At 39.0% G+C, this 24732-nt stretch overlaps 1 protein-coding gene across 2 annotated transcripts in view; it reads right to left on the reverse strand.

Annotated features, from left to right (window-relative positions):
• The window catches only part of cep290 (centrosomal protein 290), a 39011-nt gene that overhangs the window by 11137 nt on the left and 3142 nt on the right, over nucleotides 1–24732 (reverse strand). For both annotated transcript variants that reach the window (XM_040133022.1, XM_040133021.1), the window contains exons 3-36: nucleotides 24507–24576; nucleotides 24357–24403; nucleotides 23666–23800; nucleotides 23052–23105; nucleotides 21895–22041; nucleotides 21414–21596; nucleotides 21106–21195; nucleotides 20139–20261; nucleotides 19458–19581; nucleotides 18549–18721; nucleotides 18030–18192; nucleotides 17810–17910; nucleotides 17636–17702; nucleotides 16674–16777; nucleotides 14261–14336; nucleotides 13898–14031; nucleotides 10651–10821; nucleotides 9532–9681; nucleotides 9316–9431; nucleotides 9117–9219; nucleotides 8381–8611; nucleotides 7924–8097; nucleotides 7707–7818; nucleotides 7137–7342; nucleotides 6589–6740; nucleotides 5986–6097; nucleotides 4920–5375; nucleotides 4592–4756; nucleotides 4184–4291; nucleotides 3814–3948; nucleotides 3462–3731; nucleotides 2684–2791; nucleotides 1879–2078; nucleotides 484–697 (exon numbers count right to left, since the gene is read on the reverse strand). In XM_040133022.1, coding sequence (XP_039988956.1) covers nucleotides 484–697; nucleotides 1879–2078; nucleotides 2684–2791; nucleotides 3462–3731; nucleotides 3814–3948; nucleotides 4184–4291; nucleotides 4592–4756; nucleotides 4920–5375; nucleotides 5986–6097; nucleotides 6589–6740; nucleotides 7137–7342; nucleotides 7707–7818; nucleotides 7924–8097; nucleotides 8381–8611; nucleotides 9117–9219; nucleotides 9316–9431; nucleotides 9532–9681; nucleotides 10651–10821; nucleotides 13898–14031; nucleotides 14261–14336; nucleotides 16674–16777; nucleotides 17636–17702; nucleotides 17810–17910; nucleotides 18030–18192; nucleotides 18549–18721; nucleotides 19458–19581; nucleotides 20139–20261; nucleotides 21106–21195; nucleotides 21414–21596; nucleotides 21895–22041; nucleotides 23052–23105; nucleotides 23666–23800; nucleotides 24357–24403; nucleotides 24507–24576 — 4974 coding nt within the window. The remainder of the gene's footprint in view (nucleotides 1–483; nucleotides 698–1878; nucleotides 2079–2683; nucleotides 2792–3461; nucleotides 3732–3813; nucleotides 3949–4183; nucleotides 4292–4591; nucleotides 4757–4919; nucleotides 5376–5985; nucleotides 6098–6588; nucleotides 6741–7136; nucleotides 7343–7706; nucleotides 7819–7923; nucleotides 8098–8380; nucleotides 8612–9116; nucleotides 9220–9315; nucleotides 9432–9531; nucleotides 9682–10650; nucleotides 10822–13897; nucleotides 14032–14260; nucleotides 14337–16673; nucleotides 16778–17635; nucleotides 17703–17809; nucleotides 17911–18029; nucleotides 18193–18548; nucleotides 18722–19457; nucleotides 19582–20138; nucleotides 20262–21105; nucleotides 21196–21413; nucleotides 21597–21894; nucleotides 22042–23051; nucleotides 23106–23665; nucleotides 23801–24356; nucleotides 24404–24506; nucleotides 24577–24732) is intronic.

The raw sequence follows: 24732 nt of genomic DNA on the forward strand, positions 1-24732 counted from the left end.
TTTCTGTATCTGTTGAACAATTACAGATTTTTTACAGGCTGCAGATTCTACAAATAAAAAAATAATTTACTGTATATATCATTAAAAAACGCTATGGACACTAACCCTGAAACTGATATCCGAGTTTTATTTACTTGTTTCGCAGCCAAAAAGCCAAAAAGCAATATTCATACACTTCATTCAAGTTTCAGTACCAGTAGATACTGGGTGAACAGCAGGAAAGCATTCGGGTCAGGCTGCCATTCCATCATACATCCAAAAAAGACACATGACACTCAGTGAAGATTCATTTGTATGAAGCATTTAGAGCACTCTGTTCACCCGGCATGCACATCTTTGGAAAGGGGTGAACACAAGAACTCGGGGGAAACAAGAGACAGCATTTCCTCATTCCCAAAGAAATGACTACAACTACTTTATGCTGCTCAAAAAAAGCAAAAACAAAGTACAGGAACAAGTAAACTTATATCATAAAAGAACAACCTTGAGCTGTTTCTCTTTCTGGGTGAGTTGTGCTTTCAGTCGTTCAACCAGGTTTTTCATGGTGTTACTGGGGGAGCGGACGTTGGCCTCCTTCTGGGCCTCCAGCTCAGTTCGAAGGTAGTTCATCTCCTTCTCCATCTGGGCTATCTGGCTCCTTTGATCCTCAGTCTCACCAGTCAGAGCCTTCACCTGGGCAGCATGGTACTCCTCCAGCCTGCAACAAATCCCTTCTGTTAGTTTTTTTAAAATAACATACAGATTTTCTTAACTAGCATTATTAAACCGTTTTAAATAGTTTTTAATTTTTTTTTAAATGTATATCTGACAGAAATGCAGGGAAGTATTTTTTGACTTGCTCCAGGTCATTACTACTGAATCTATAAAGTGGTGGTGTAGTCCATGGTTTGTGACCCATGAGTCCCAGAATGTGACTAACATGTGGTTTTTGTTTTTGTGATCAGTAGGTAATGTGGTACGCAGATGGTGTCATGTGCAGAGTAAATTTAAAAAAACAAAAAAAACAAAATCACACACACTTAACATACTAAATCCAAAAGAAAAGCCTGCAAAAACACTCCAACAGAAAAATCTGTATCCTTAATGGTGAAGTGTTGATTTGAATGGATTTAAAGCTGTAGATATATCCAGGGTGTCTAAAACTCTTGAAATTGTCAGAAGTAGCAGCGGCTGTCTTCAGACAGGACAGTTGCAACTTGTGTAGCAGATCACTATAATGCACAGTTTAATCACCTTTAGACAGGGGGGAACAATGTTCCTGCTTGATGAGAAACAGCATTACTTTCATAGACACATAACTTTTGTGTATGGCTCCTTGCCAGGTAACTTTTTACATTAAATTTCATTCATTTGGCAGACACATCTCCCTAAAGTAACGTACAATACACTAAGCACATTAAATCTTCACAGGAGCAAGAGCTAGATGTCATCAACTTCCCATGGTTGTTAAAATCATCTTACCCAACATTATCAACCTGTTCTGTCTCTTCATTTAAGCTGTATGCTCTTTACACTGAGTGGAATATTCAAACCCAAACACTTCATAATCCACAATAAAAAGCAGGGAATAAGGAATCTTGTAATACGAAACCTGTTCAATGTATATTAATTTAAAAGTGAACAAAAATTATTTGCTCCACGGTAAAAACTTAAAACCCTTGAATGATGGTATTTGAGATATTTTACTATTATTCAAAGACTTCAATTTAGAAAATTGTAGAACGTATGTTTTTTGCTGATAATTTTATCAGTTTTACATTACTGTACTCACTTAAACTACTAAGATAGAAGAAACAAAAAGGACACAGACTCTGCTTTAATATAATCTTCATAGTTGACCACTGGGTCAAATTCAGAAAGAGCACAAGGCGTAATCACTTTGACATCTCATCAGCGTGTTTCTTAGCCTGTGTTTCCACAGCGGTCCTCTGTTGCTCCAGCTCAGAAGTGATCAGCTTCAGCTTCTCTGCCGCAGAGGAGAGCGAGAGGTCCTGCTCAGCCACTGTCTGCTCCAACTCAGCCAGGCGCTCCAGATGCTTGGAGGTTGGCACCCTGATAGTGGGCTTCTTCATCAGTTCCTGGACGCGGAAAAGAGAGAGGATTAAACAAAAAACTTAATGCGGCTTCAAACAAACAAAGCACAGCTTGAATTTTCAAACAGACTGAGACTCAGGAAAATCTTCTAGAATAAACTCTGAAAATGGGATATTTTTCCATGAAACAATGGGTGATTAAGTACGTACAGTAGTATTAGGAAATGCAATATGGGACTTATGTGTATTCAAAGGAGATGTCTCAGGATATTTATATGAATCTGATGGACTGAACTAGACTTGCACCAATGTTTTTGAGAGCCTTGCGGAGGGTAAGAGGAGGTGTTTCAGCCGTGTTTTTTAGATGTCAATCGCACGCGTGTCTCATGGAACAGACACGCATCTCGTTTAAACACACGTTTTACTTGCAGTAAACTTGCTTCAGTGAAGCATATTTTTAATCTTCAAGTCTATTTTCTTCCATTTTACATCTGTAACTACATGGATTGTGCGTTGGGCTCTGAGTGTTGCCAAAATGTGGGAGACCTACCCTCTATCCTGCATCGTCATAGAGTTAACCCAAGAAGTCAAAGCGTTTTAAGCGGGGGGGGGGGGCAGTTCACAAAATTAGATATGGATACATTTGATACCATTGCAGTCTGTTTGAAGCGGTCCAGGGAGGTGTCCGTGTGAAAGTCCAGCTTCTGATGCAGCAATCTAAGCTCCTCCTGGTGTCTCTTTATCATCTCCTCTTGATCCTGGGATCAACAAGGTGTAGTTAAAATGAAAAAGAGAAACACTTTGGATATAAAAAGCTCAAGTTCTTCTTTTATTTCCTCAAGTATTGTACTTAAGTGTAATTACTCATATTTTACTTGAGAATTTGAATTTAAACATTTAAACATTTACTCCACTACGTCTCAAAGGAAATACAGTACTTTTAACTCCACTACATTTATTATACAGCTACAGTTACTAGTTACTTTTCAGATTAAGATTTTACATAAAAAGCATATGCTAACTTTATGAAATACAATGCACTGTTAAACATTAAATTAGTGGTGTCTAGTTGTGGCCAGTTGTGTCACATTTTAGATGTCACTGAGAGATACAGTAATCCCCTTTTAAACTTCTCACATGGTTTCATTTAAATAATTGTACAAGGCTCAAAGAGGTACACTTCTGTAGCATCAATAAATCAAATTGAATTTTAATATTTAATCTAAGTGCTGAGATTTCTTGTTATCCACCCAGCAGAGATTCACTACAGTTAAAAACCCTAACTCCAACAGACCCCACAGCTAATCACTGATACAGTGTTATTCACAGATAAGATGGTGCCTTTTAAACATCACACAGGAAGAATATAAGAAACTCGTTTCATTAAGAATCATTGCAGACCCAGTATTTCTCCTTGTCTTACTGTACCTGTCTGGCTTGAGCCAACTGGTTATGGTACTTCTTTAGCACATCTTCTTTTTTATCCAGTCGACCCTGGAGGTCTTTGATGGTCTGGTGAGCCAGCTTGAGGGCAGGCTGACTGTCTAACTGGCCCTCTTCATGCTTGGCAAGGTCAGCTAGCAGGCGTTCTCTGTTGGCAGCAGCTGGGAGCCGAAGACGCAGCTCATTGATCACTTTATCCCTGGACACAATGTTCTGTTCTGCCTTCCACAGAGCTGCTTCTGTCTCTTTCAACTTCTACATACGAAGTAGAATTCAAACAATTTACTATGCGTTCGATTTACAGGTAACACATATGAAGAGCGATGGAATACTATACCTCATCCAAACTTTTGCAGGTGGCCTGTGTGTCCAAGATGGTGCGGACATACTCTCTGTTTTTACCCAAAGCAAACTCTAACTGATGAGCAAGAGGTAGACTCGGGTCTGGTATGGAACCTGTTCCTCCCTCAAACTGAAAACAAGCAAAAATATGGTCCTTAACAGGGCAGACACATGCTTGGGGAAAATAAATGTAAAATGTAACTACCTGTACATTATTTGTAAATATAATGAGTTTATTACTAAGACCAATCCTACGAAACAGACTGGTTTCTGATTATTCAGAAACCAGTCTGTCTCTGAATTCATGTTTTACTTGCTGTTAATTTGAACTATTTTTTCTCCAACAGCTGTAAACAATAGTTTACCTTTTCTGCACTGCTCAGAATTTCATTCTGGTGCTTCTCATACTGGTCCACCTGGCGCTCCAGCTCCACCTCTCGCTGATCCCATGCAAGCTGACGTTCTTCTTGAAGCTTTCCATGATAAAGAGAAGAGTTTTCTGCATTACCTTGACATTTACCTTGAATACTACATAACTACTGACGCACTTCTGTACTGAAAGCTGTGATGTAGTTAACATTGTGATGTTTTCACAGCCACACTATTCACCACTCTTTGTAATTGAGTCATACCACAATAATCCTTTTGTATATAACCCTGATGTGTTCGTCAAGTGTTTGTCTACTAATTATGAAAACAATGACGCACAAATTCGTGACTTTGTGAATTTGTGAGCGTGTGTAAAGATAGTTACAGCTGAGTTTTGCTCTCACCGTGTTTTGCTGCACAATATCCTCTTCCAGTGAGCGAATGGTTCGCTCCTGCTCCTCCACAAGGTTCTTCAGGTACCTGATCTCCTCCTTCTGGACCACCAGTTCCCTAGCTTTCCTCAGCTCCTGTAGACGAGCTTCTTCCATCTTCTTGTGCCACTCAGTTACCTGTTTGAATGTTATAAGTTGTGGGCAAGATGTTCCACAAACAAGTGTTATCACAAGACCAACAGTGTATTATTCTACCATCTTTAAAAAGTTATATCTGTCAATCAACCAGAACCTACAGAAGAGACAGAGCATAATTTGATAAATAAATTTCCCCACTGACCTTCTGGGCCCCTTTCACATCCTTCAGTGTCGAGACGAGCTCCTCCAGCCCTCGAAGCCTCAGTTCCAGCTCCTCAGCCCTGCCTTCTGCTCTCTTCCTCTCCTTCTCTGCCTTCCTATTCTCTTCTTGGGCTTTTGCTCTGTCCTCCTGGAGGCTCACCATAGTCACAGAGAACCTTTCCTGCTGAGGAAGAGGTAGCGCTCCGGCAAACTGCCTACGTAGTGACTGGATGGTCTGGCGTAGGTGCTTGGAGCGATTGCTGCCCTCCTGGCGGGCGAGGAACAGAGTACGCTCACTAGCATCCAGCCGCTGCTCAGCACGCAGCTTGTAGGCCTCCAGCTGATGGATGTGAGAGGTGGCAGCCTCCACTTTGGCCAAAGCAGCTGACTCACTGAGCTGCAGAGCCACAATATGCTGGTGGAGCTTTGCAATGAGGGCCTTCTCGTCTGACTGTGACTGAGGGAAAGAGATGGCACAGGCTTAAAACTGTTTCACACAACTCACTAATGTAAGTTACTGCCTGCTACACAACCAGGTTTGTTTGCATTTTGATTCATAAATATTAATATACTTTTTACCATTCCAATGTTGAGAAGCAGAAATATTATATTGTATTATACAAATGTTTTTAGTATTATTTTAGGTTCATTTTTGTCTACAGAACATTGGAAAATTTAAAAACCACTGACATAACTATATTTCTTTCCATATACTTCTTTCCATATTTTCACCAAGTTGAAAGCAAATGCCTGAAAAATCTCATGAATCAGCGTAAACTACTACAAACAATGACTAATATCAAGTCACCTGTCAGTAGACAACTGTGATAGAAAGTGCAGTTAAGTATCTGAATTGTTCACACTGCATAAAGTGCCTCAGATGCTCAAGTTGAAATCCCATTTACTTTTTTTGTGAATTGGAGGTTGTACATCAGGCAAACAGCCTCATAAAAGCTTCTGACTTGAAAGGAAACAGTAAAATCTTTCAACGTACTGAACAGACGAGCTGACAACCTTCCTAAGTTCACTAAAGTTTAAGAAAATGTAGAACGCCAACACTCAATCACCTGGTAGTCCAGTATTTGTCTCCTCAAAGCTTCTACTTCCTTCTCTTTGGACTGTTGTCTGGCCTGTAGAGCAGACGCCTGCATCATGGCCACATCAGACACCTCTTGAAGTCTGTACAAAAAAAAACCACACATAACATTCTTTACATACACTTTTTAAACAGTAAAATAAGCCTTGTTGCCTTTATTGCCAACATTATAAGCAGTCCAAAGGTGAGTGGTGAGCCTGGATGACCAGACATAAAATACAGAGTGAAAAGAATTTGAATGAATATGATTTATATAGAGAAAAGAAACAAACAAGAAGAGTTTGCTGATGCTGTCATGCTGACCTTTATTTCACTAAAATTCAACATGGATCCTTCTTTATTAGTTGCTTCCCCAACATTGTTATCATGGATAATGATTGATAAAAATTGTGAGAGTGCGTGTGTGGGAGAAATCTGATTACGCTGCTGTGACCTTAAAAAAACCATTTATGTTTATATCATTCATTTCCAAAGTTATTCTCGGATTGCAACTGCAATTTTTAACAAAACATGCATTTATTTCATGATGACAATGTTAATGACCCATCTCAGGCCTGCACATTATCAAACTTACTTAGAAACCTCGATGCGAAGCTCAGCCTCAGCTTTCTCCAACTCTGTAATCCTGGCTCTGTCAGCGTCGCTCACAGCTTTGCCAACGCTGTCTGCCAGCTCATCTCTGAGCTCCCGTTCCACCCTCTGGGCCTCAACATTCATTTTGGTCAACTGAGGAAAAACAAAGGTATTACAGCTTGAATTAATTCCTTAAGTAAAGACTTCTTGGAAAACTCTCTTTAACTGGTGAGAATTTGGCACAGACTGACAAACGTTGAAACAGTCACGTGGCTGAGTTGCACTGCTGTTTTAAGAGGTGATGAACAAAAAATTCTGAGAGAGTAAAATAAAAATAAGAAAACAGGCACTGTATAGCATAAAAATGATTTGTCATTTATACAATCCAAATTTATTTACTTCTTTATTGTAAGACCATATGTCCGCCATGGGATCTCAATGGCCTTGCATGATTTATTAAAAACAATCACGCATACGCCCTGGGAAGCAACAGAAGTCTCAAGTGCGTGAAAGTAAAAAGCTCATCTGTTGTTTTCGTTGACCTCTTACCTCTGCAAACTTAGACTCCAGCTCTAAGTTGCGCTCTTCCACCTGCCTGAGGGAATTCCTCATGTGTTCATACATTTTATGGGCATGCTCAGCTCGCTGCCTCTCATTCAGCTCCTTCATCTCTAGAGTGGTGATTCGTCTGGCAGCAGATACCATTTCATTGTTGGCTAACGCCTTGTCTGCCTTATCCATACCATTTTCACCTCCTGATATTGAGGAAAAAACACAGTTTGGGATGAAAGTTTGATACTGAGGGTGGGAGCCACAAATCCACCACCATCACTGTATTGTATCAAAGCAATAAAAACCTGTTCTTAGTCTAATTTAAACCCAGCTGATGCAGCCCACCCTTACAGGATTTTTTTTTTTCAGTCCAAGCCTTTTGGTGGTAGTTTTGGCCTAAACTTTCTTAGATAATCATCCAGCCCTAATCATGTACCCCTTCTTTCTGTGAGTCACAGCACGTTTTAGTGCTACTGGCGTCATAACACATTCAACAACATATTACACATTACTTCTGAGGGATGTTATTAACTGAACTGAATGTAATGAGCGCTATCTTTCGTTTACCAATTGAATTGACGTTCTCCCATGCTTGCTCTAACGTATTCAGTTTCTCCTTTGTGACCTCTAGTTCTTTAATAATGGCAGAGATTTGCTCCCGGAGAGACTCATTCTCACTCTGAGACAGAAAGAAAAGACAGAAATATGTAACGGTCAGTCATCTGTGAACAGCCCAAAACTAAAGGTGTGTGTACTGAAAGTATAATGAAAATAATTTCAATACCTCCAAATGTTCAAGATTGGTGGTTCTCTGTATGAGACGGCTGTCCCTCTGCAGCATGTCTCTGTATTTGACTGTGAGTTCTGTGTACTGTTTGTTCGCCTTCTCCAGGTCTGATGAGGGCACACTATCATCCAAGGCCTTTTGCAGTGCTGCTATCTTATATGCAGCCATTTCCTACAGACAAAACAAAAGGCGGCACTGTTAAAAGGGAATTATACGGTGGTATCGCTGATGCCAGACATAACTTTTACTTGTGATTTTGGATTGCGATGTATCTGGTGTTCTTCTACTCAGGTTATTTAAGAGACAACAGTGCCAGCTTTATTTTTATACATTATCTTTGGGTTGATCTGGCTGGGTCACTAAGTTTTTGCTCTTTTGCTTTGGTAAAAAGATATTAGAACTGGTTTTGTTTTAAGGTCTATTGGAGGCATTTAACTTTGTGATTCCTTGATACCTTGTATCTTTGCAGGTAGCCTATCCTCTGGGTGACTGAAGCCCGCATGTGGCTGCTCTCATCCCTTAACTTGCTGTTCTCCTTGCGGAGGTGCTGTTCCTGCTCCAGCAGGGTGGTATAGCGCCGCGTCAGTTTCTTCTCGTTAACCTTCAGTACCGTCAACTTGCGCAATGCTTCGCTCAACTGTCTCCTGATTTCCCCTGGGTCCTTCTGAAGGGTGTCTAGCAGATCCTGACGGGTGAAATAGATGAGTGCTCTGATAAAACGGTTTGATCCCTCATGACATTATAAGCGGATAAGTGAAGTGAAACAAAGCAGTATATCTGTTACTGCTTTTAGAAAAGCTTTTAAAAAGCATGAGCAGACACAAAAGGTTAAAACGAAGATCCCTCTTGTGAAGTGTTCTGTGCTATCCCAGATTCTCAAGGCTCATGTTTTTAACTGCAAGACAGAGTGAGTGGTGTGTTCCCCTTATAAATGTTTTACATTTATCAAGTTAGAGGACAACCTCAGATGGACACACATCAACAGGGACATTGAAGTGTTTTGGTTTGATTTATCTGTAATACATTTAGTTCCAGATTGTGGGTTTTGAATGTGAAACCATTTTAAAGCATTTGTGTATGTGTGTGTGGCACATTGTAAAGCGCCAGAGGTAAAAGTGCGGGATAATTGCGGGCCATCTTGCAGCATTTAAGTACCATTAACATTTTAAACACTTATTTGTCTGACTTACATTGAACTCTTGGATTTTAACAGCATCCACCTGCTTTTGCTCCTCCAGCTTGTCCTTCACCTCTGTAAATGTCTCTTTCTCCTTCTGCCACTCAGCCTTCTCACTGAGCAATAAAAGCACAGAGCAAAGATTTTTTTAAAGCTCGAACTTCGGGTGACAAAGCAGATAGAATTTGTGAGAAAACTTCTTGTTAACCCACCTTAAGTATTCTTTATACAGGAGTCCCTGTTGGTGGCTGATAACAGCAAACTTCTCTTTGTATTCTTCCAACGCTCCTACAAGTTTCTTGCTTTTTTCCTCCTTGTTTTTGAGCTCCTAATTAATTCAAGTATTATAAATGTTTCATATAGAGTTGAGACATATAGTTGATTTATAGTTACTACCGTCCGGGTCTTCAGAAGACAGTAAGACTGACCTGAAGAAGTCGAACAGCATACTCATTCAGGGAACTGATGACCTCAGTGCTGCTGGGCCCCAGGCCCTCAGGGAGGGTCAGAGGTCGGAGGACAACTCCACTGCTGCCTGACTTCCTTAGCAGCTCCAATTCACCTTCCAGTTGGCTCAACTGACAAGCACAGATTTCATTTTTAACAACATAACAGCATCAATCCAAACTGTTTGCCCTTCAAACGAGGACAAAATGGCTTCATAGGGAAAATATGATTGGGTGATTGTCAAAAAATACCAATGTCATTCAAATAAATTCAATGTGAAACATAAACCACTGAAGTCAGGCAAACTAATAAACAGAGAAATTAAAATAAAATGTTTAACATTTCCCAAGAGAACAGTGAACCAGACATGGGAAAGAAAAAATTAAAGACCAGAGAAAAGATACATAAAAGACACAAAGTGGTATAACAGAATAAAACTGAGGAACATAAAGATGAGTTATGATAGCTGTCTAAAGGAAAGGCTTTGATATAAGTTATGGTTTTCACCTCTTAGAAACAGGGATCCAACAAACATTTCAGTGGTTGTGGTCTTGAAAACTCAGTTTCTATTAAACATTACTTCTCTGATGTTGCATTAGTTTAAATATGGAAAAAGTCAGTAATAAGCTGTAAATAATAAGTAATAAGCTGAAAAGTTGAGATGCAAGTTCGTTAAACTAATTTTTCTTGTTATATAAAACAGAAGCAACATATGTAAAAACAAAGGAGACTGATTCATCAAAATAATGTTCCATTCACGCCAAGTACTCTCAGAGTCAGCATGTCAGTCTTTATGTGTCTGATTAACCTAATTTTTATATATTTTATTCATGCTATTGATTTGGAAAAGAGAGTTATGACACACAGCTGTAAGCATTTGTAGTTGGCCTTGAACAACCGGCATTCGATATATGCTTGACTTTGCACGACTTGACAAATCGTATTAAAATGCGTAGCCAGCCTTTGTTTTCTTGCCAAAGGAAAGGATATGGCCAAAAAGGGATTAGGTAGAAAAGTATCCTGATTATAAAAACAACTATCAGGTTGTCTGCCATCAGTCAATAACATTATCGATTTGTCTTGACACTAACTGGATGTACCTTTTCTTTGGCTCTGGCAAGCTGGCCGAAGCTGCTTGTTGCTTCCTCACGGGCCGATTTCAATTCCTGCCTCAGTTCTTCATTTCTCCCCACCAGCTGATGTATTTGGGACTTGAGGTGCAGGGCTGACTGAGACTGCCCACACATGTTGACGTTGTTGACATCTATAGCCTGTGATATGGGGGATGAAAACAGTTAGAATGCCCTTGAAGCAAACTTTAAAAATGTTTGGATGATAAATGACCCAGTCTGTGAAATAGAAATGATCCTTTGAACTGTCAGTCACTATCAGTCAGTGTAACAGGTCCAACACTATCATATTCACTTCCTATATTTAACATTTAATAACACTTGCTGCACATAAAAATAAATGTATTTGTTTTGTTGTTAAAAACCACACTCCTGACAGCAAATGTCACATCAATACTACTAGTTATGATTGTAGGCTTGCACCTGGTATTTCTTGCTATTTCCTCTCGTGCTGGTCATGTCTGATGCTTTGCCCAGGAGTGTGACATCAAAGCCAAACACATACCTCCTGCTGTGTCAGATTTGTCTTGCCATTTTGACTACTCTCAACTTTTTTCTGGCTTACCACACTTGTTGTTTATTAAGTTGCTATGTGACAAGCACTCTGCTTCATCAACTGGCAAAAAACACTGAAATACCTGGGAGGGGGAGTATGCCCATTGTCTTCAACATAGCAAATCTTATTGTAAAAGCGCTGTACAAGGTGCACATTGAGACTGTGGGAAATATGTCATAACTTTGTAGAAGACTACGCAAAAAAAAAAAATCATGCAATCACACTTTGCAGAAACATGATATACTGCATGACATGCTCCACTGAATCGAGGTTATACTGGCTGTACTGGGCACAACATGCCTTTGCATAAGGCTGGACCTGAGCTGGTTATGTGAACTCTCACGTAAAAATGATTGGGAGGGGGGATAAAAGGGATAAAATAAATATAAACTATATGACTATATCATATAAATAGAAACTATGAAACATTACATTTAAGTTACAAAATTTTAACCTGAATGTCTATCTGGAAGCATTTTGACTACAACACAATAACAATAATAATATAATGAAAATGTAATCTTACTGTAACGTGTGATCTAAGTTCATTCTAAAACTCTAATAACTACTAATATCTAATGCCAAACGCCAATACTGTTCTTCCATCCATCCATAATTTGAGGGTCACAGGGGGGCTGGAGCCGATCCCAGCTGACATAGGGCAAGAGATACAACCTGGACAGGTCTGGCCAGTCTATCACAGGGCCGATATATATAGAGACAAACAACCAGTCACGCTCACATTCACCCTACGGGCGATTTAGAGTCGCCAGCTAACCTAACCTGCACGTCTTTGGTGAGGCGCTTCTCGCTGTAAGGCGACATTGCTAACCACTGCACCACCGTGACACCCACTACTGTTCATCTCATTACACTAATCTCCTCCAGGAAAAGTAAATTGTCAGTTTTATTTTGAAATTGCATTAAATTGCAGTTAAATTACACGCTAAATAAACACAGCTTATTATATTACAGATGAGATATTACAGGCTGAGACAACAAAACGGGCTTTCAATCACGCTAAAATGTGTAGCCAAGAAAAGTCATCGGGAACGCTGATCTGATCAGTGATAAAAGAACAGGGGACAGACAAGACAACACAAAAACACGGTTGAAGTAACAGGAATAACAGTGTGGCGCGTCAACTTAGACCGGTGTTCAGTGCCACAGTTGAATGCACAAACACACACACATACTGAGCAACCAAAATGCTGTACTGAAACGTAACAGTGAAAAGACATTTACTGCCTTGACAGCTGAACTTAACAATGGGATACGTTGTTATTAAATTAAAAAGAGAGATATCAACATGTCATGATGAAAATAAACATCAGATCGTTAGAGGCAGATTTCCTCTGCAAGGTGGAGAGCAGAGTCCTGCACCGGTTTGGGTACCGACGAGAACACGACAGGCAACTCGAAAAAAAACAGGTTTACATTAATTCAGGGCACGGGTAAATATGATCTAAATGCAGGCGGGCGGTCGGTGAAATAAATATGAGAGCTAAGATGAATAAATGAAATAGAAAACAGAAATTAAAATAAAAACTCTTTAAAAATTTAAACCAGTGTAATTTATCAAGGCTAATTAGCTGCCATAATTTTTTTTTTTTTTTTAATTATTATTGTGAATGCCTACGACACAACCTCTAACCCCTCAATTCATCATCATTCCAGACTCGAGAATGTAGTTGTAGTTAATAACAATAGGGAGTCACTTTGGATATGTGGCGAGATGAATACTGCAAAACTGATCACTTTGCATTTCATCAACAGATGGGAGCAGACTGAGCGAGGGCGTTGCACATCTGAATGGGACAGTACATCACGCAAAATAGCCTGATAACCTGAGACCTGCCATCATGCAAGCCCTTCGTAAATACAATCTGGACGAGTGTTAATGAGAGTGACTGTGTAGCCTGTGTTTAATTAACATTACAGGTATGGGTCGGGTTGCAGCACTTATGATAACAGGTTGGGTCAAGTCTGGATTTGATTTAGAGATAATTGCGGGTAATGGGTTGGTTCCGGTGCTGAGCTTTGCAGTTGGGGGATGGGTTTGCAAAACGGGACCTGTACAGAACTCCGCTTGAAAGTTCCAAGGGAAAGAACTTAAATAGACAAATAATTAAGCTGTCTAATCTTTGATAGTGTGTTCAAAATTTGACCTGCATTTAGTGATAAATGTGATATAAACTATTCCTACTTCTCAGGAGAATAAGCTGCTGGATCCTATTTACCTAACAGCATTTACAACTACAGTATATTTGAAGTGTGGGAAAATCCTTTTCAGGACCTTTTCTATTCTTAGGTTGTGTGTTGTTGTTATGTTTGTAGAAGACAAATCTCCTTCCTTCGGAAGACACTGTAGTCCTTGCTTAAGCTACCCTCTGTATACCAATATTAAGGCCCTGCTCTGCAGCATTATGACCCAAAACAAAGAGGGATTGAGCAAAATACGCAAAATCAAGACTTGTACTTAACCCTGAACACCTAAAGGTAGTAGTAAGATAGAAGAAACAAAATTATGAAGATGGAGCTGATCAAAACCTGTTACTAGTCATGGTAAAAAACACACTGTGGCAATATATCACTCTTTAGCCTATCTTTAAAAACTAAATCAACATTTAACATCAGATTTGGTGTGTGGGAGATACTTACGTAAACCATCCTTTCCATATTAGCAAAACTGATGGCACCGTCAGATGGAGTGGCCTCCTGATTAATGCTCATGGCTTGGAGGACGTCTTTCAGTGCAGCCTCCAGGTCTTGTTTCACTTTTGATAGTTCTTCGACTATGATTTCACACAGAAAGGAACAAGAACAGTAAAGCTGTGGCCACTAAGGTATTTAATTCTCCTACAAAGGCTCATTTTTGAAAAACAAGCCATTATAATAATGATCCCCTTGGTAAATTGTCTTGAGTTTTTAACTGTAATTAGACAATTCAAATCTGTGGCTCATGGAACTGACTCAACTTTCAAAATGTCCTTGTGAACAGATGGACAGCAGGGCTGTACTTACGTTTGACTTGAAACTGGGTCTTGTGAAGTTCTAGCTCTCTCTCCTTTTTGCTCAGTTCTTTTTCTAGGTACTCATTCTGCAAATAAAAGTTAAATCACTTAAAAGGTTACAATTGCAATGTTAAAACAACAATGAATCAGTTTCAGATATAGGGTACCCCTAATGACATGTACTTTGGTGCGAATGAACATGTTTCATGAAAAATAAAAATAAAAATCTGATGTAGCTGGTGTAATGTTTGATTCATTGATTGTCTGTTTCACTGTCAGTTGGTTTTGTCACAAATTGAGATGCTTTACATTCTTATCCCTTGTAATAGGTCCCCTTTTAAACCCTTGAGTCTATGCAACACAGGATACTCTGCTTTCTTTGAGATCTAATCTTTTCAGTGTGTTGAATCTGAGCCTCAATGATATATACCAAGTTCTGTAAAAATCCATGTAACTGTTTCATTTCATGGTATCCTAATTACTAATTTAATAATTGTAATTGATACATGACATCAGCTGATGCATGCACCTGTACTTCTGCAACTTTACTTCTAGCACTAAATTAAAAGGAAATAAATTCATAGAAAATCAGAACTCTCTTCCTTTTTCTCCTCCTTTCCTTCTCCCTTAATTTTTTCCACTTGTTTTAAAATGTTTGTTATTAACTTTTCTCGATCTAAATGATACTACCCTCGATGCAAATTTCTGAAGAAATTCTGATGTTTCTAAAGACACATTTATTTTGAAAACACAGCCTACTCCAGAGCCCTCACGGTAACCAACAGTCACAATCTAGGGTTTTTTTTATTTTGGAAATTTGTCCTGCTCCAGAGCTACCTGATGAAACCCCAGTTACTACTTAAAATTTGTGTGCATGTGTGAGCACTTGCAGTTACAAATGTTAAAATGAAAATCACTCCTGTGTTGTTCTACCTTGAAGCTGCTGTGAGATACAGCATGCAACAGGAGTTAGAGAGAAATGTCAGAGAAGTGACTGTTAAACACCACAGACAACAGGGAAACAGTCTAATCAGTCCATCTGAATCAGCTGAGTGTGCCCAGCTGCAGTTAAAGGTTGCCATGGTGACGGTAACCGCATAGTAACTCCCGAGTCAGACAGGGATTACGAGATAAAAAGCAGAGGCAGATCCAAACCAAGTATAGATTCAGTCATCACAAACTGGCGACCGCATGAGGAAGAAACAAAAAATCCCGGCGACCGAAAGAAAAACAGAACAGGTGGTCACTGTTCGACAGATGAGGTTGAGACAGAGATGCACTTCCTCTGTAAACCATTCAGTGAAATATGGAACATTTACTTTAACAAATTCAATTCTGTAATTCCAAACTTCAATGTGCTAAGTGACATCTCAAAATTAAAAATACTCATAAGAGAAGGAGACAGGACGTATCTCGCTGCCCAGTATATATCAACAGTGGCCAGCGTATGCCCTAGACAGACACATACACATGCATATAGCATACTGTAGATATATAATTAATATATACATGTATATCGATCTTGGTGTTGTTTTAATGTTCTTTTTTGGTTGAATTGTATTTTGGTGCTTTGGCAACATTATTTTTGAAACTTCCATGCCAATAAAGCATCTTTGAATTTGAATTTGATTAGAGACCATAATTCCTATCGCCTAAATTTGATTTTATATTGTGAGAAAGAGGGGACTCTGCTGAAAGCACTGATTTAAAATATGTGTTGATGATGGCAAAATGCAGGAATTGATTTGAGATTGAAATCTATGGGGCAGCTCGATGTTACTCCTGTCACCTTCAGACTCATAGAACGACATATGTGAGTGTGTTTGCTTCCATAGTTGCACCGCGTGAAAGAGGACAAATTTGCATAGGACTTGATAAAAAAAATTATCTATTAAGAATCAAAATTGTGGGAATAAGGACAAACTAAAAACACATTTTTAATAAGAGTTTAAAAGCTTATCCAACTATGGGTGTGATGTGATGCACTCTGGCGTCTGAAAATTCTGTCCAATCAGTTCAATGGGCAAGAACTTGTGACAAAATGTTGAATATTTTGGAAAGTATAGAAGATATGAATGAAAAAAGTAGACCCAAGCATGTCCTAATCGAGCGGAACATTTTGACATATGAAAGTTTCTATGCTGCACGGTGTTGGAGTAGTTAATAAAGATTTTTTTTTTGACCTGACAAAAACTTATAGTTGGCCGTCAATCCCACCACATAATGATCAGATAAAATGTCACAATAAACACATAAAGCATACTGTGTATTGTTGGCTATGAAACTGCAAACCATTGTGCTGTGGATAGCAACTGCAATCAGCTCAGAAAATGAATTGATTCTGTGGCTTAATCAGGAAATCGCCCTCCTTTGATACACTGGGACTTGCTTTAAGTTGAGATGCTAGAAATGAGGGAGCTTACCTTGCGTCTGATTTCTTCATCTGTGTAAATGCTGCTTTGTTTAAGTGGCAAAGTTCTGCTGGGCCTGACGTCCTCCTCCAGAAGCAAGCTCGACTGTGGGATCCCTGCGGAAACAGGTGATTGTTCGTAAGATTTTAGAAACAGCGCAATATTAATATTAATTAATATTCTGTTCGGTTTTGAAATATCTGCTTCTAGATCTTTTTTGATTAAATTTCTACTTCCTAACCAATACAATGGAGGTAAAACGGAATGTCAATCGTCATTCAGGATAACCTCACTCACTGTCAACAGTTTTCATAGGAACAATGTTTCTGAAAATTTTTTTTAATTAATCATCATTGCAGTACCACAGAAAACTTCCAGTGTATTGCACTGTATTGGAAATACAATGGTCTTGTGTAATTTTGGGGAACCAATGGACCACATGGCACCTATGCCAAACAATAGTGCAGATGTGTAGGGCTGAACTATATCCAAAAAAAAAAAAAAAAAAATCCTATTGTGATTATTTTGACATTTATAATAGTATTTTGTGACACATTTTACGTTTATGTCAAAAATTGCAGCTCCTGCGATTTGGATATTGCACTTGGCCATATTGTGATTTTGCTAATATTTCGATTAATTTTTCAGCCCTTCAGATGAGTTCAAGTTCAGAAAACACGTGTGATTTTTATACAAATCAGTAATAGGCATTATCCCTGGAGGCTCTGACGAAGTCAGAAATAACATTTCAACTATTGTGCCCTCATCAGGCTAAACAGTGCAATTATTTAAAGGCTTGAACACAAATAATTAGTCACTGTATCGCTCTAAGTTTTACTAGATATCACTAGAGATACAGTGTCAAACGGACAGACATAACCTCTTCATTTGATTTTATGTTTTAGGGGAAAAAACATAGCAAATAATGTCAATACAATTATTGGTGTTATTTAATTCCATTATTTATGTGTCACCTCTTTCCTTCACCATGTGTCGGATTTGTTTCTTTAGCTCCAGTCTTTCCTCTTCAAGCCGTTCGATCTAAAAAAAAGAAAAAAAAAAAAAAAATCAAGGAGTGAGATGAGAGGATCTCAAAAATTGTAATGGTTTTAAAGGGTGCGGTTGTAACCATTGTAATCCCAATTTACCTCTTTGGTGAGGACTTGGTTTTCTGCTTTGTACTGGCGTTGCCTGAGATCTTTGGCTCGCCTGAATTCTGTCAGATCCACTTCCTGCTTTGGTTCCAGACCTTTCGAGTCATGGAGAAGACCCAAATAAACAAAAGTAAAATTAATTTCACTGCTCTAGGTCATTCAGTGTTTTCTAAATAGACTGAAAGATGGGAACGTTTTTTTATAAAAATCTGACCTAGTTTCCCTCGGAAATCCTCGTTTTCGTCCATGAGGTCATTGATTCTCATCTCAAGCTGGTTGATCTCTTTGGTCATGGCCTCTGCCTCAAGATCTCTCACTCTAAGTTGATTTTTAGACTCTTTGATCTCTGCAATGGCAGCTTCCAGGCCATAAATGCCCTTTAATACAGAGACAGAGCTGTGGTTACTCGTCCATCAAAAAGCATGTCTTATCCCACTTTATTTATTTCCTTGTTTTCCACATTGTATGCTTTTTGGGGAAATCAGGACATGATTAGACATGGCGAAAGAAAAACACTTAGCTTGTAGACCCGAAAAGCATGTTGCTCACACTATAATCGCATAATCATTTCAACGTCTCTATTAAAAGTGAGGATGGACAGGGGGGAAAAAAAGACAGTCTGCCTTGCATGTGGGATTTTAAGTCTCAATTAATTTGACACAGATTTTAAAAATCTTTTATGTAAGCCAAAAGTACAAAACCAAGGGGAAAGGGAAGGTATTTATAGACTTACAGACTCGTATTGGCTCAAGCGGTTGGTAGCCTCAATGAGTGCTTTGTCTTTTTCCTCAGCATGAGCTTCCGCAAGCTTTACCGCATGCTCTGCTTCCACTGCTCTGGCCTCTGCAGCTTCCAGCTTAGACTTCAGCTCTTCCATCTTTTTCTGCCGTATGGTTGATGGTAGGTCTGGAACAAGAAAAGGAGATTATTTCTTTAACTGCAGACCCAAGTGACAATCTGGTAATTGCAGAATACCAGAATATACTGGCTGGTTCCTCTAGTTCACCTCATAAAATGCATAAGTCACTTTACAGACTTAGGCTTCTGAAAGCTTTATTGCTGTAAACAGCTGCCTGGTCCAGGTGAAAACGATGCCGATTATAGCAGTGACACTGAACCAGACAGTTAAGTTGTGGGCTGTAAAACAAAAACAATGTGGTGCTAAAAATGCTCTTAATTAGTCATTTAATCCTAAAATGTCAAAAAAAGAAAACAACAAAATAAAAAATCGTAGTAAATGTTTATGACAATTTGTCTGACCAACCAGCCAAACCCCAAGGATGTTAACTTCACAGCGATGTAAAACAGAGAAAACCAGGAGATCCTTATACAGATCCTTATATTTTTCTCTGTGTTTTTAAAGGCCCTTACAAATCTTTGGAGTTGTGTTTATTCCAATTTTTTTTTTCAACTCATTACATTCAGCTGGTGACTGGGGCTGATTTCTTCTCCTCTCCATTATCACTACAAATGTTTGCAGTCCACAATTAAGAGAAGAAAGGCTGAAGAAAGTGTGATGTAGTATTCAGAACTCCAATAATGAGTGTTCCACTCATTTTAGACAGAATATGGAAGGACCTCATCATAGTTGTTTTATGTATGAGGATGCTCGGTTAGGATTATTTAGCAGGAATCCACTTACCTCTGTCTTTCCTTGTGGACGTCTTTAGCTCCTCAATGAGTAGGGTGTGCTTCTCCATTTCCCCTGTATACTGCTCCACCTGCTCACCCAGCATCTTGATTTGATTATCTCTCTCTTGGACGGCCTTTAGGGCATTCCCCAACAATTTGAAATTATGAGAATTTATGTGTAAGGCTGAGCACAGCTGTGGCACACTAAATTCTCTGCACTTTCATCATCAAGGAAATTTATGAAATGAAAACAAGGGGAGGCTGGGGATAGGAGGCACGTGACAGATGAAACTTACAGCACAGAGTTCATATATAACCTGGCCCAGGGCAGCAGAAAGGAGGATAGGTTGACAAGGCATGAAAAGGCATGAAAAGGCAAAAAGACAAAGCATAAAGTAGGAAAAATGACAGACAGATGGAAGGACATAAAATTACAGTCACCTCCAAGTTAGGGTCTCCCTCCAAAGGAAACAAATAAAGGCATATGCACACAGTGACTTTCCACATTGTAATTAGGATTTCCCTCCTGCATATTTAAGTCTGCAAGATCTAGAAGAATTATACCTGGAGCACACATTTTTATAGACATACAGTATTTGTACTGTATATGCTGTACACAAACACACACACACACACACACACACACACACACATAAAAGAGGATTAACTCCTCTCCTGATTTGGGACAGACCTGCTGCAAGGCAATGATGTTGCTCTTGTCCAAGTCCAGTTGGGCTGTACGCAGCTTTTCCCTCAGATCACGGATCATCTGCTGGTACACCAGAATTTCATCATCCTTCCCAGAGAGCACTCTCTGTGTGTGAGGAAAGGATCAGGTGAGCACAGTGGAGGGTTTGTGGTAGGAAGTAAGTCCCTCTGACACATTCCTATTTGCGCTCCTAATGCCTCTGAAGAATAGTGAAGTTCAGGTAAATTAATCTGATGACATATTATTACAAACAAACTGCCGCTTTGTTTGAAACAACACACCAGAGAGACACGATCCTGGCCTTTGTAGTTTACTGTGTGACTGAGATCTTTGAATGGATATTGCAAAAGAAACAGAAGCAGAGATGGAAAAGTAAAGAGTGCGTCAGTCTCCAAAGTAGCAACTATGCTTTACAGCTTTTTGTTTGTGTTTTACGACGTGACTGCAGTGATACAACTGCCCTTCTGTTTTTCCTCATTCACACACTGCCTGTATCTAATTTGGACTCTTTAGACTACTTTTCTGAATTGACTAAATTACTTGGTTTCTGAGATCAGTAAATTTAAAAAGAAATTTTCACTACAGCCAGTGCTAGCTTACGCTGCGAATGGTGCTGTACATAAGTTGTAACAGCCTTGAGGGATGTCACTCAATAGAGAAAAACTGCACCCAGATAGTTCCTAGATTTTCAAAAGTCCTCTCCCAGGCACTTTTGTTAGCCAGGAACTAAATTTATAACGTGGTTACGTTGGTCGAAAGGCGTTAAAAGTTCATAAGAGGTTTCTGGGTTCCCTGATGAGTTCCCGACGTCAAAAAGGGCTAAAAGGCTACTTTTTAAAATTCTTCTCTAGTCTATCATTACACGTATCCTTTACGTACATCCAACTTAAAGAGAAAAACAGAGAAGAGTTGCCATGTTGAGAGTTGTAGACATCTGATTAACACCCACCTTCCACTCCTCCACTTTGGCATTGACTGCTGCCATAATTGGGTCCTCCTCTTCGGTCATGCTATGAATCTTGTCTGTTAACTCTCTGACCTGCACATCAAGCACACACACAAAATCAGGATTCAGTATCCTACACACAATGTCATTATGTTAAAAAAAAAAAAAGCCATAACAGCTTCAACATTGCAGCATAAATGGTTTCAGGTAACTCTTCTCAGCATAAAAATATATGTTTTACAAATCACCCACACATTTAGGGTGGTAACAGAATACAGAAAAAAAAGTAGTTAATTGAAGAGGGTCTTTACCTGCAGCTTTGCATGATCCCTCTCTTTCCTGAGCTGGTCCATAATGGAGTCAGTCTGCTGTACAACAATCTTCATCTTGTTGTACTCGTCTGTCATTTTCTCCATCTCCTTCACAGACTCCTCCAGACTTTTCTGCATCTGCTCGTTCTGTGTCTTCAGGTGTAAGTTTTCATCCTCAGCTCGCTAATGGACACAAAATAATGTGATAAACTTGATTCGTAGACGCATACCTATACATTCTACAAATCAGTGGTACAAAGTGAGGGTAATAAAAACAGATGAAGCCATAAAAATGAGTGGAAAAAAGTCAATTTATGATATGAAAACAACACCGATTTTGCATATTTTTACACTGATTTAGGGTCTTTTCTTCACCAAGGGCTTCGGTGGTTCTAGATTTCTCAAAGACTAAAGCAAAGTCCTATTGCCGGGCTTGCCTCATTCACCAGAGGGTATTATAGAGAAAAAGATTTCCAAATACCTGAAGGTCTTCCAAGCACTGGTAGAGCTGGCGGTTGGCCGAGTTGAGCTTCCTCTGGATCTCAGCACTCTCGTCTTTGGATGGGACGGGCTCTTTCTGGTCCAGCTCTCCACGATAGAAGTCCACATCCTGCTGGAGCTGCTCATTCTGTTGTTGTACAGAAAGGACAGAATTAGTCACAGAAAATGAGCTGGATCCAGTGCCCTGTGGTCGTACACTAATCTAGACACAACACATTGGATAATAAACAACTGATTTGTCTGATGTTTAGATCGACTAAAAGATTAGTCGATTAATAGAAAATGAATCTGCACCAGCAAGGATAACCAACTACACAGGTCATTACCCTTTGGATGATAACAGTGACATATCTCACTTGTACATTCTTTGGATTTCTTGAATCACAATCTTTGAATTTATACTTCAATATATATTACAAAATCAACTGTGTCACTTTAAATGAGAACATCAGGAAATTACACTCAACTTCACATTTGCTTTGTTACATACAGTACATGTAATGTATGCACACTGGTATAGAATATAATACTGTCTATAGCATATAATTGTAACTTTGATTTATTTGTTGTTTGTGTCCTGTCTCTGGTCTGTATCTTATCTCATTGGACACTTTTTGATGTTTTCATCCTCTCTCACTGTCCCTTCTGGCCACCTTACTCCCTCTCTGACCCTTTATGGAGTTCTATAAAAAACTGTGCCAAAATAACATAAAAAAAAACAACTCTACAGCAGTAAGACATGTACAGTCTGGGACCATCTGTAAAGATATTTTAAAAATGTGTACTCCCTACACTGGCTTACTTGTACCTTTTTACAACTACAAAAACAATCAAACTCATACTTATTGTGAATAACTGAAACCTATTTTTACTTAACTACACTACCTTTATTTCTTACCTTCTTCTTAAGCTTTTTTATCTATGGCAATGGAATAGAAAGAGATGAAAAGAGAAGATGAATTTTGAGAAAACATTCATGCGAGCTTATGATGGCAGAGCACATGAGACTGTACAAGTTTTAAATTAAGTATGAATACATGGGGTACATTGTGTACTGACTGAGGATGAAGTTCCGAATGCAAAGATTGCTTGAGAAAGTTTTACGATCTTTATGGTGTGGTTCCAGCTGCCACATACCTCTCTTTTCAGCTTCTTGACCTCGTCCTCGGCCTCCTCTGCTCGCACAACCAACTAGGAAAACAAAACCAAGAGTACAAAATGCAGAAACGCAGCAAAAATGTAACCACACTAGATGTACATTTAACATCTGTTACATGTGCACTAGGCTTTTAGCCTCCAGTGTATTAACCTGAGTATTAATCGCTGGAAAGCGAGTGGAAGTAGACAATGTCTAACAAGATTAGTGCAATTTGAGATTATTTTTCAAGGAATTTAAATGTCATTTTCATAATGAACTCCTAAAGTTAACAAAATGTTTGTTTTTGAAGGAATTTGTTTAAAATTCTTTGTGAGAATAATGATTTATTATTTGAACACACTAAAATACAATTATATGTGGTTCAATGAAAACTATAAACAGATCAATAAAACCCACTGGCAATATTTTCTTTCCGTGAATAACATCAAAGGACAAATAAAATTCTCTTCAGTAGCATGTACTTAAAAGGTAATACCAGCACAGTGTCAACACAGTGTGTGCATAGTAAAAACTGAGATTCCTAGGTCATCCAAAGATTCAGTACTGAACAGTCCTATGCTATGCACGGGAACCATGAGTAACGTCCTCATACCTCCTCGTTGGTTTTCTTTCCCTTGCCCATTTGTTTCTTTAACTGGTTGAACTCCCCCTCCCTTTGCTCCAGCTGGGTCTCGAGCTGCCGAATCTCATCTCTCAGAAAGCGGGTGTCTGGCCCAGTGCCGGGGAGCTGAGCCGCATGGACCGGAAACAAGACCAAAAAAAAAACACAAAAAAAAACCCCATCAAGAAACCTCTCGGTCTCCAATCACTTCCATATGTTTACATCACACCATATTTATACACTATCATTTACACATTCTTAAATTAGGATTAACTTCCGCTTTGCAAAGGAAATTGTGGAACGGCAAGTTCTGATTATATACAAACCAATAATAACCAAGTCGAAACTAAAGGTAATGGCTGTGAGCATGAAAGGAATTAGCTGTAATCTTCTTATGTGCTGTCTATCAGTGACTACAACCGATCCCTTTGTAGCCAGGGTTACACTCAATGACTGGCTGAAAGATTTGGCACTGTTGCCAGAAATAAAGTAGCATGAAGGGTGATTTCCAGCTGAAGATATTGATGTGTTTTTGTGTTTTTTCCACATTTATAATGGTGGTTTCATTCATCTCAGTGAAAATAGGAACACCTCAGTAACTCAATGAATAACATACACTATGTAACATAAAGTGACATACAGAACAGTATATAGACAAATAAGCAGGCACACAAAGCGTTACCTTGTCTTCTTGTTCCAGCCTCGACACCTTGGCGAGGAGTTCCTTTTCTACAGTGAAGAAGTCATAATCAACAAGGTAAACAGTATGGTTTTTTAGCAAACCTTAAACATATGAAACATTTTGACTACTACACTTTATCTGTGCACTAACCAGTTTTGGCATGCTGTACTCCGATCTCATCGAGGAAGTTGTAGGAAAGAGTAAGTTCCCTATCCTTAATCTAAAAGACAGACGGAGGGAAAAAATTAGGTCAAATTTATATTATTTTATGGCAATATTTCAAGCAGCACATACCCCCGAAATAGCATCAATGTCTATAATGTGAATTATAAACTAAACATGTTATGTTCTTGAAATACTTTACATATCTAACGAG

This window comes from Xiphias gladius, chromosome 8, assembly GCF_016859285.1.
Source record: "Xiphias gladius isolate SHS-SW01 ecotype Sanya breed wild chromosome 8, ASM1685928v1, whole genome shotgun sequence".
Taxonomy (NCBI): Eukaryota; Metazoa; Chordata; class Actinopteri; order Istiophoriformes; family Xiphiidae; genus Xiphias; species Xiphias gladius.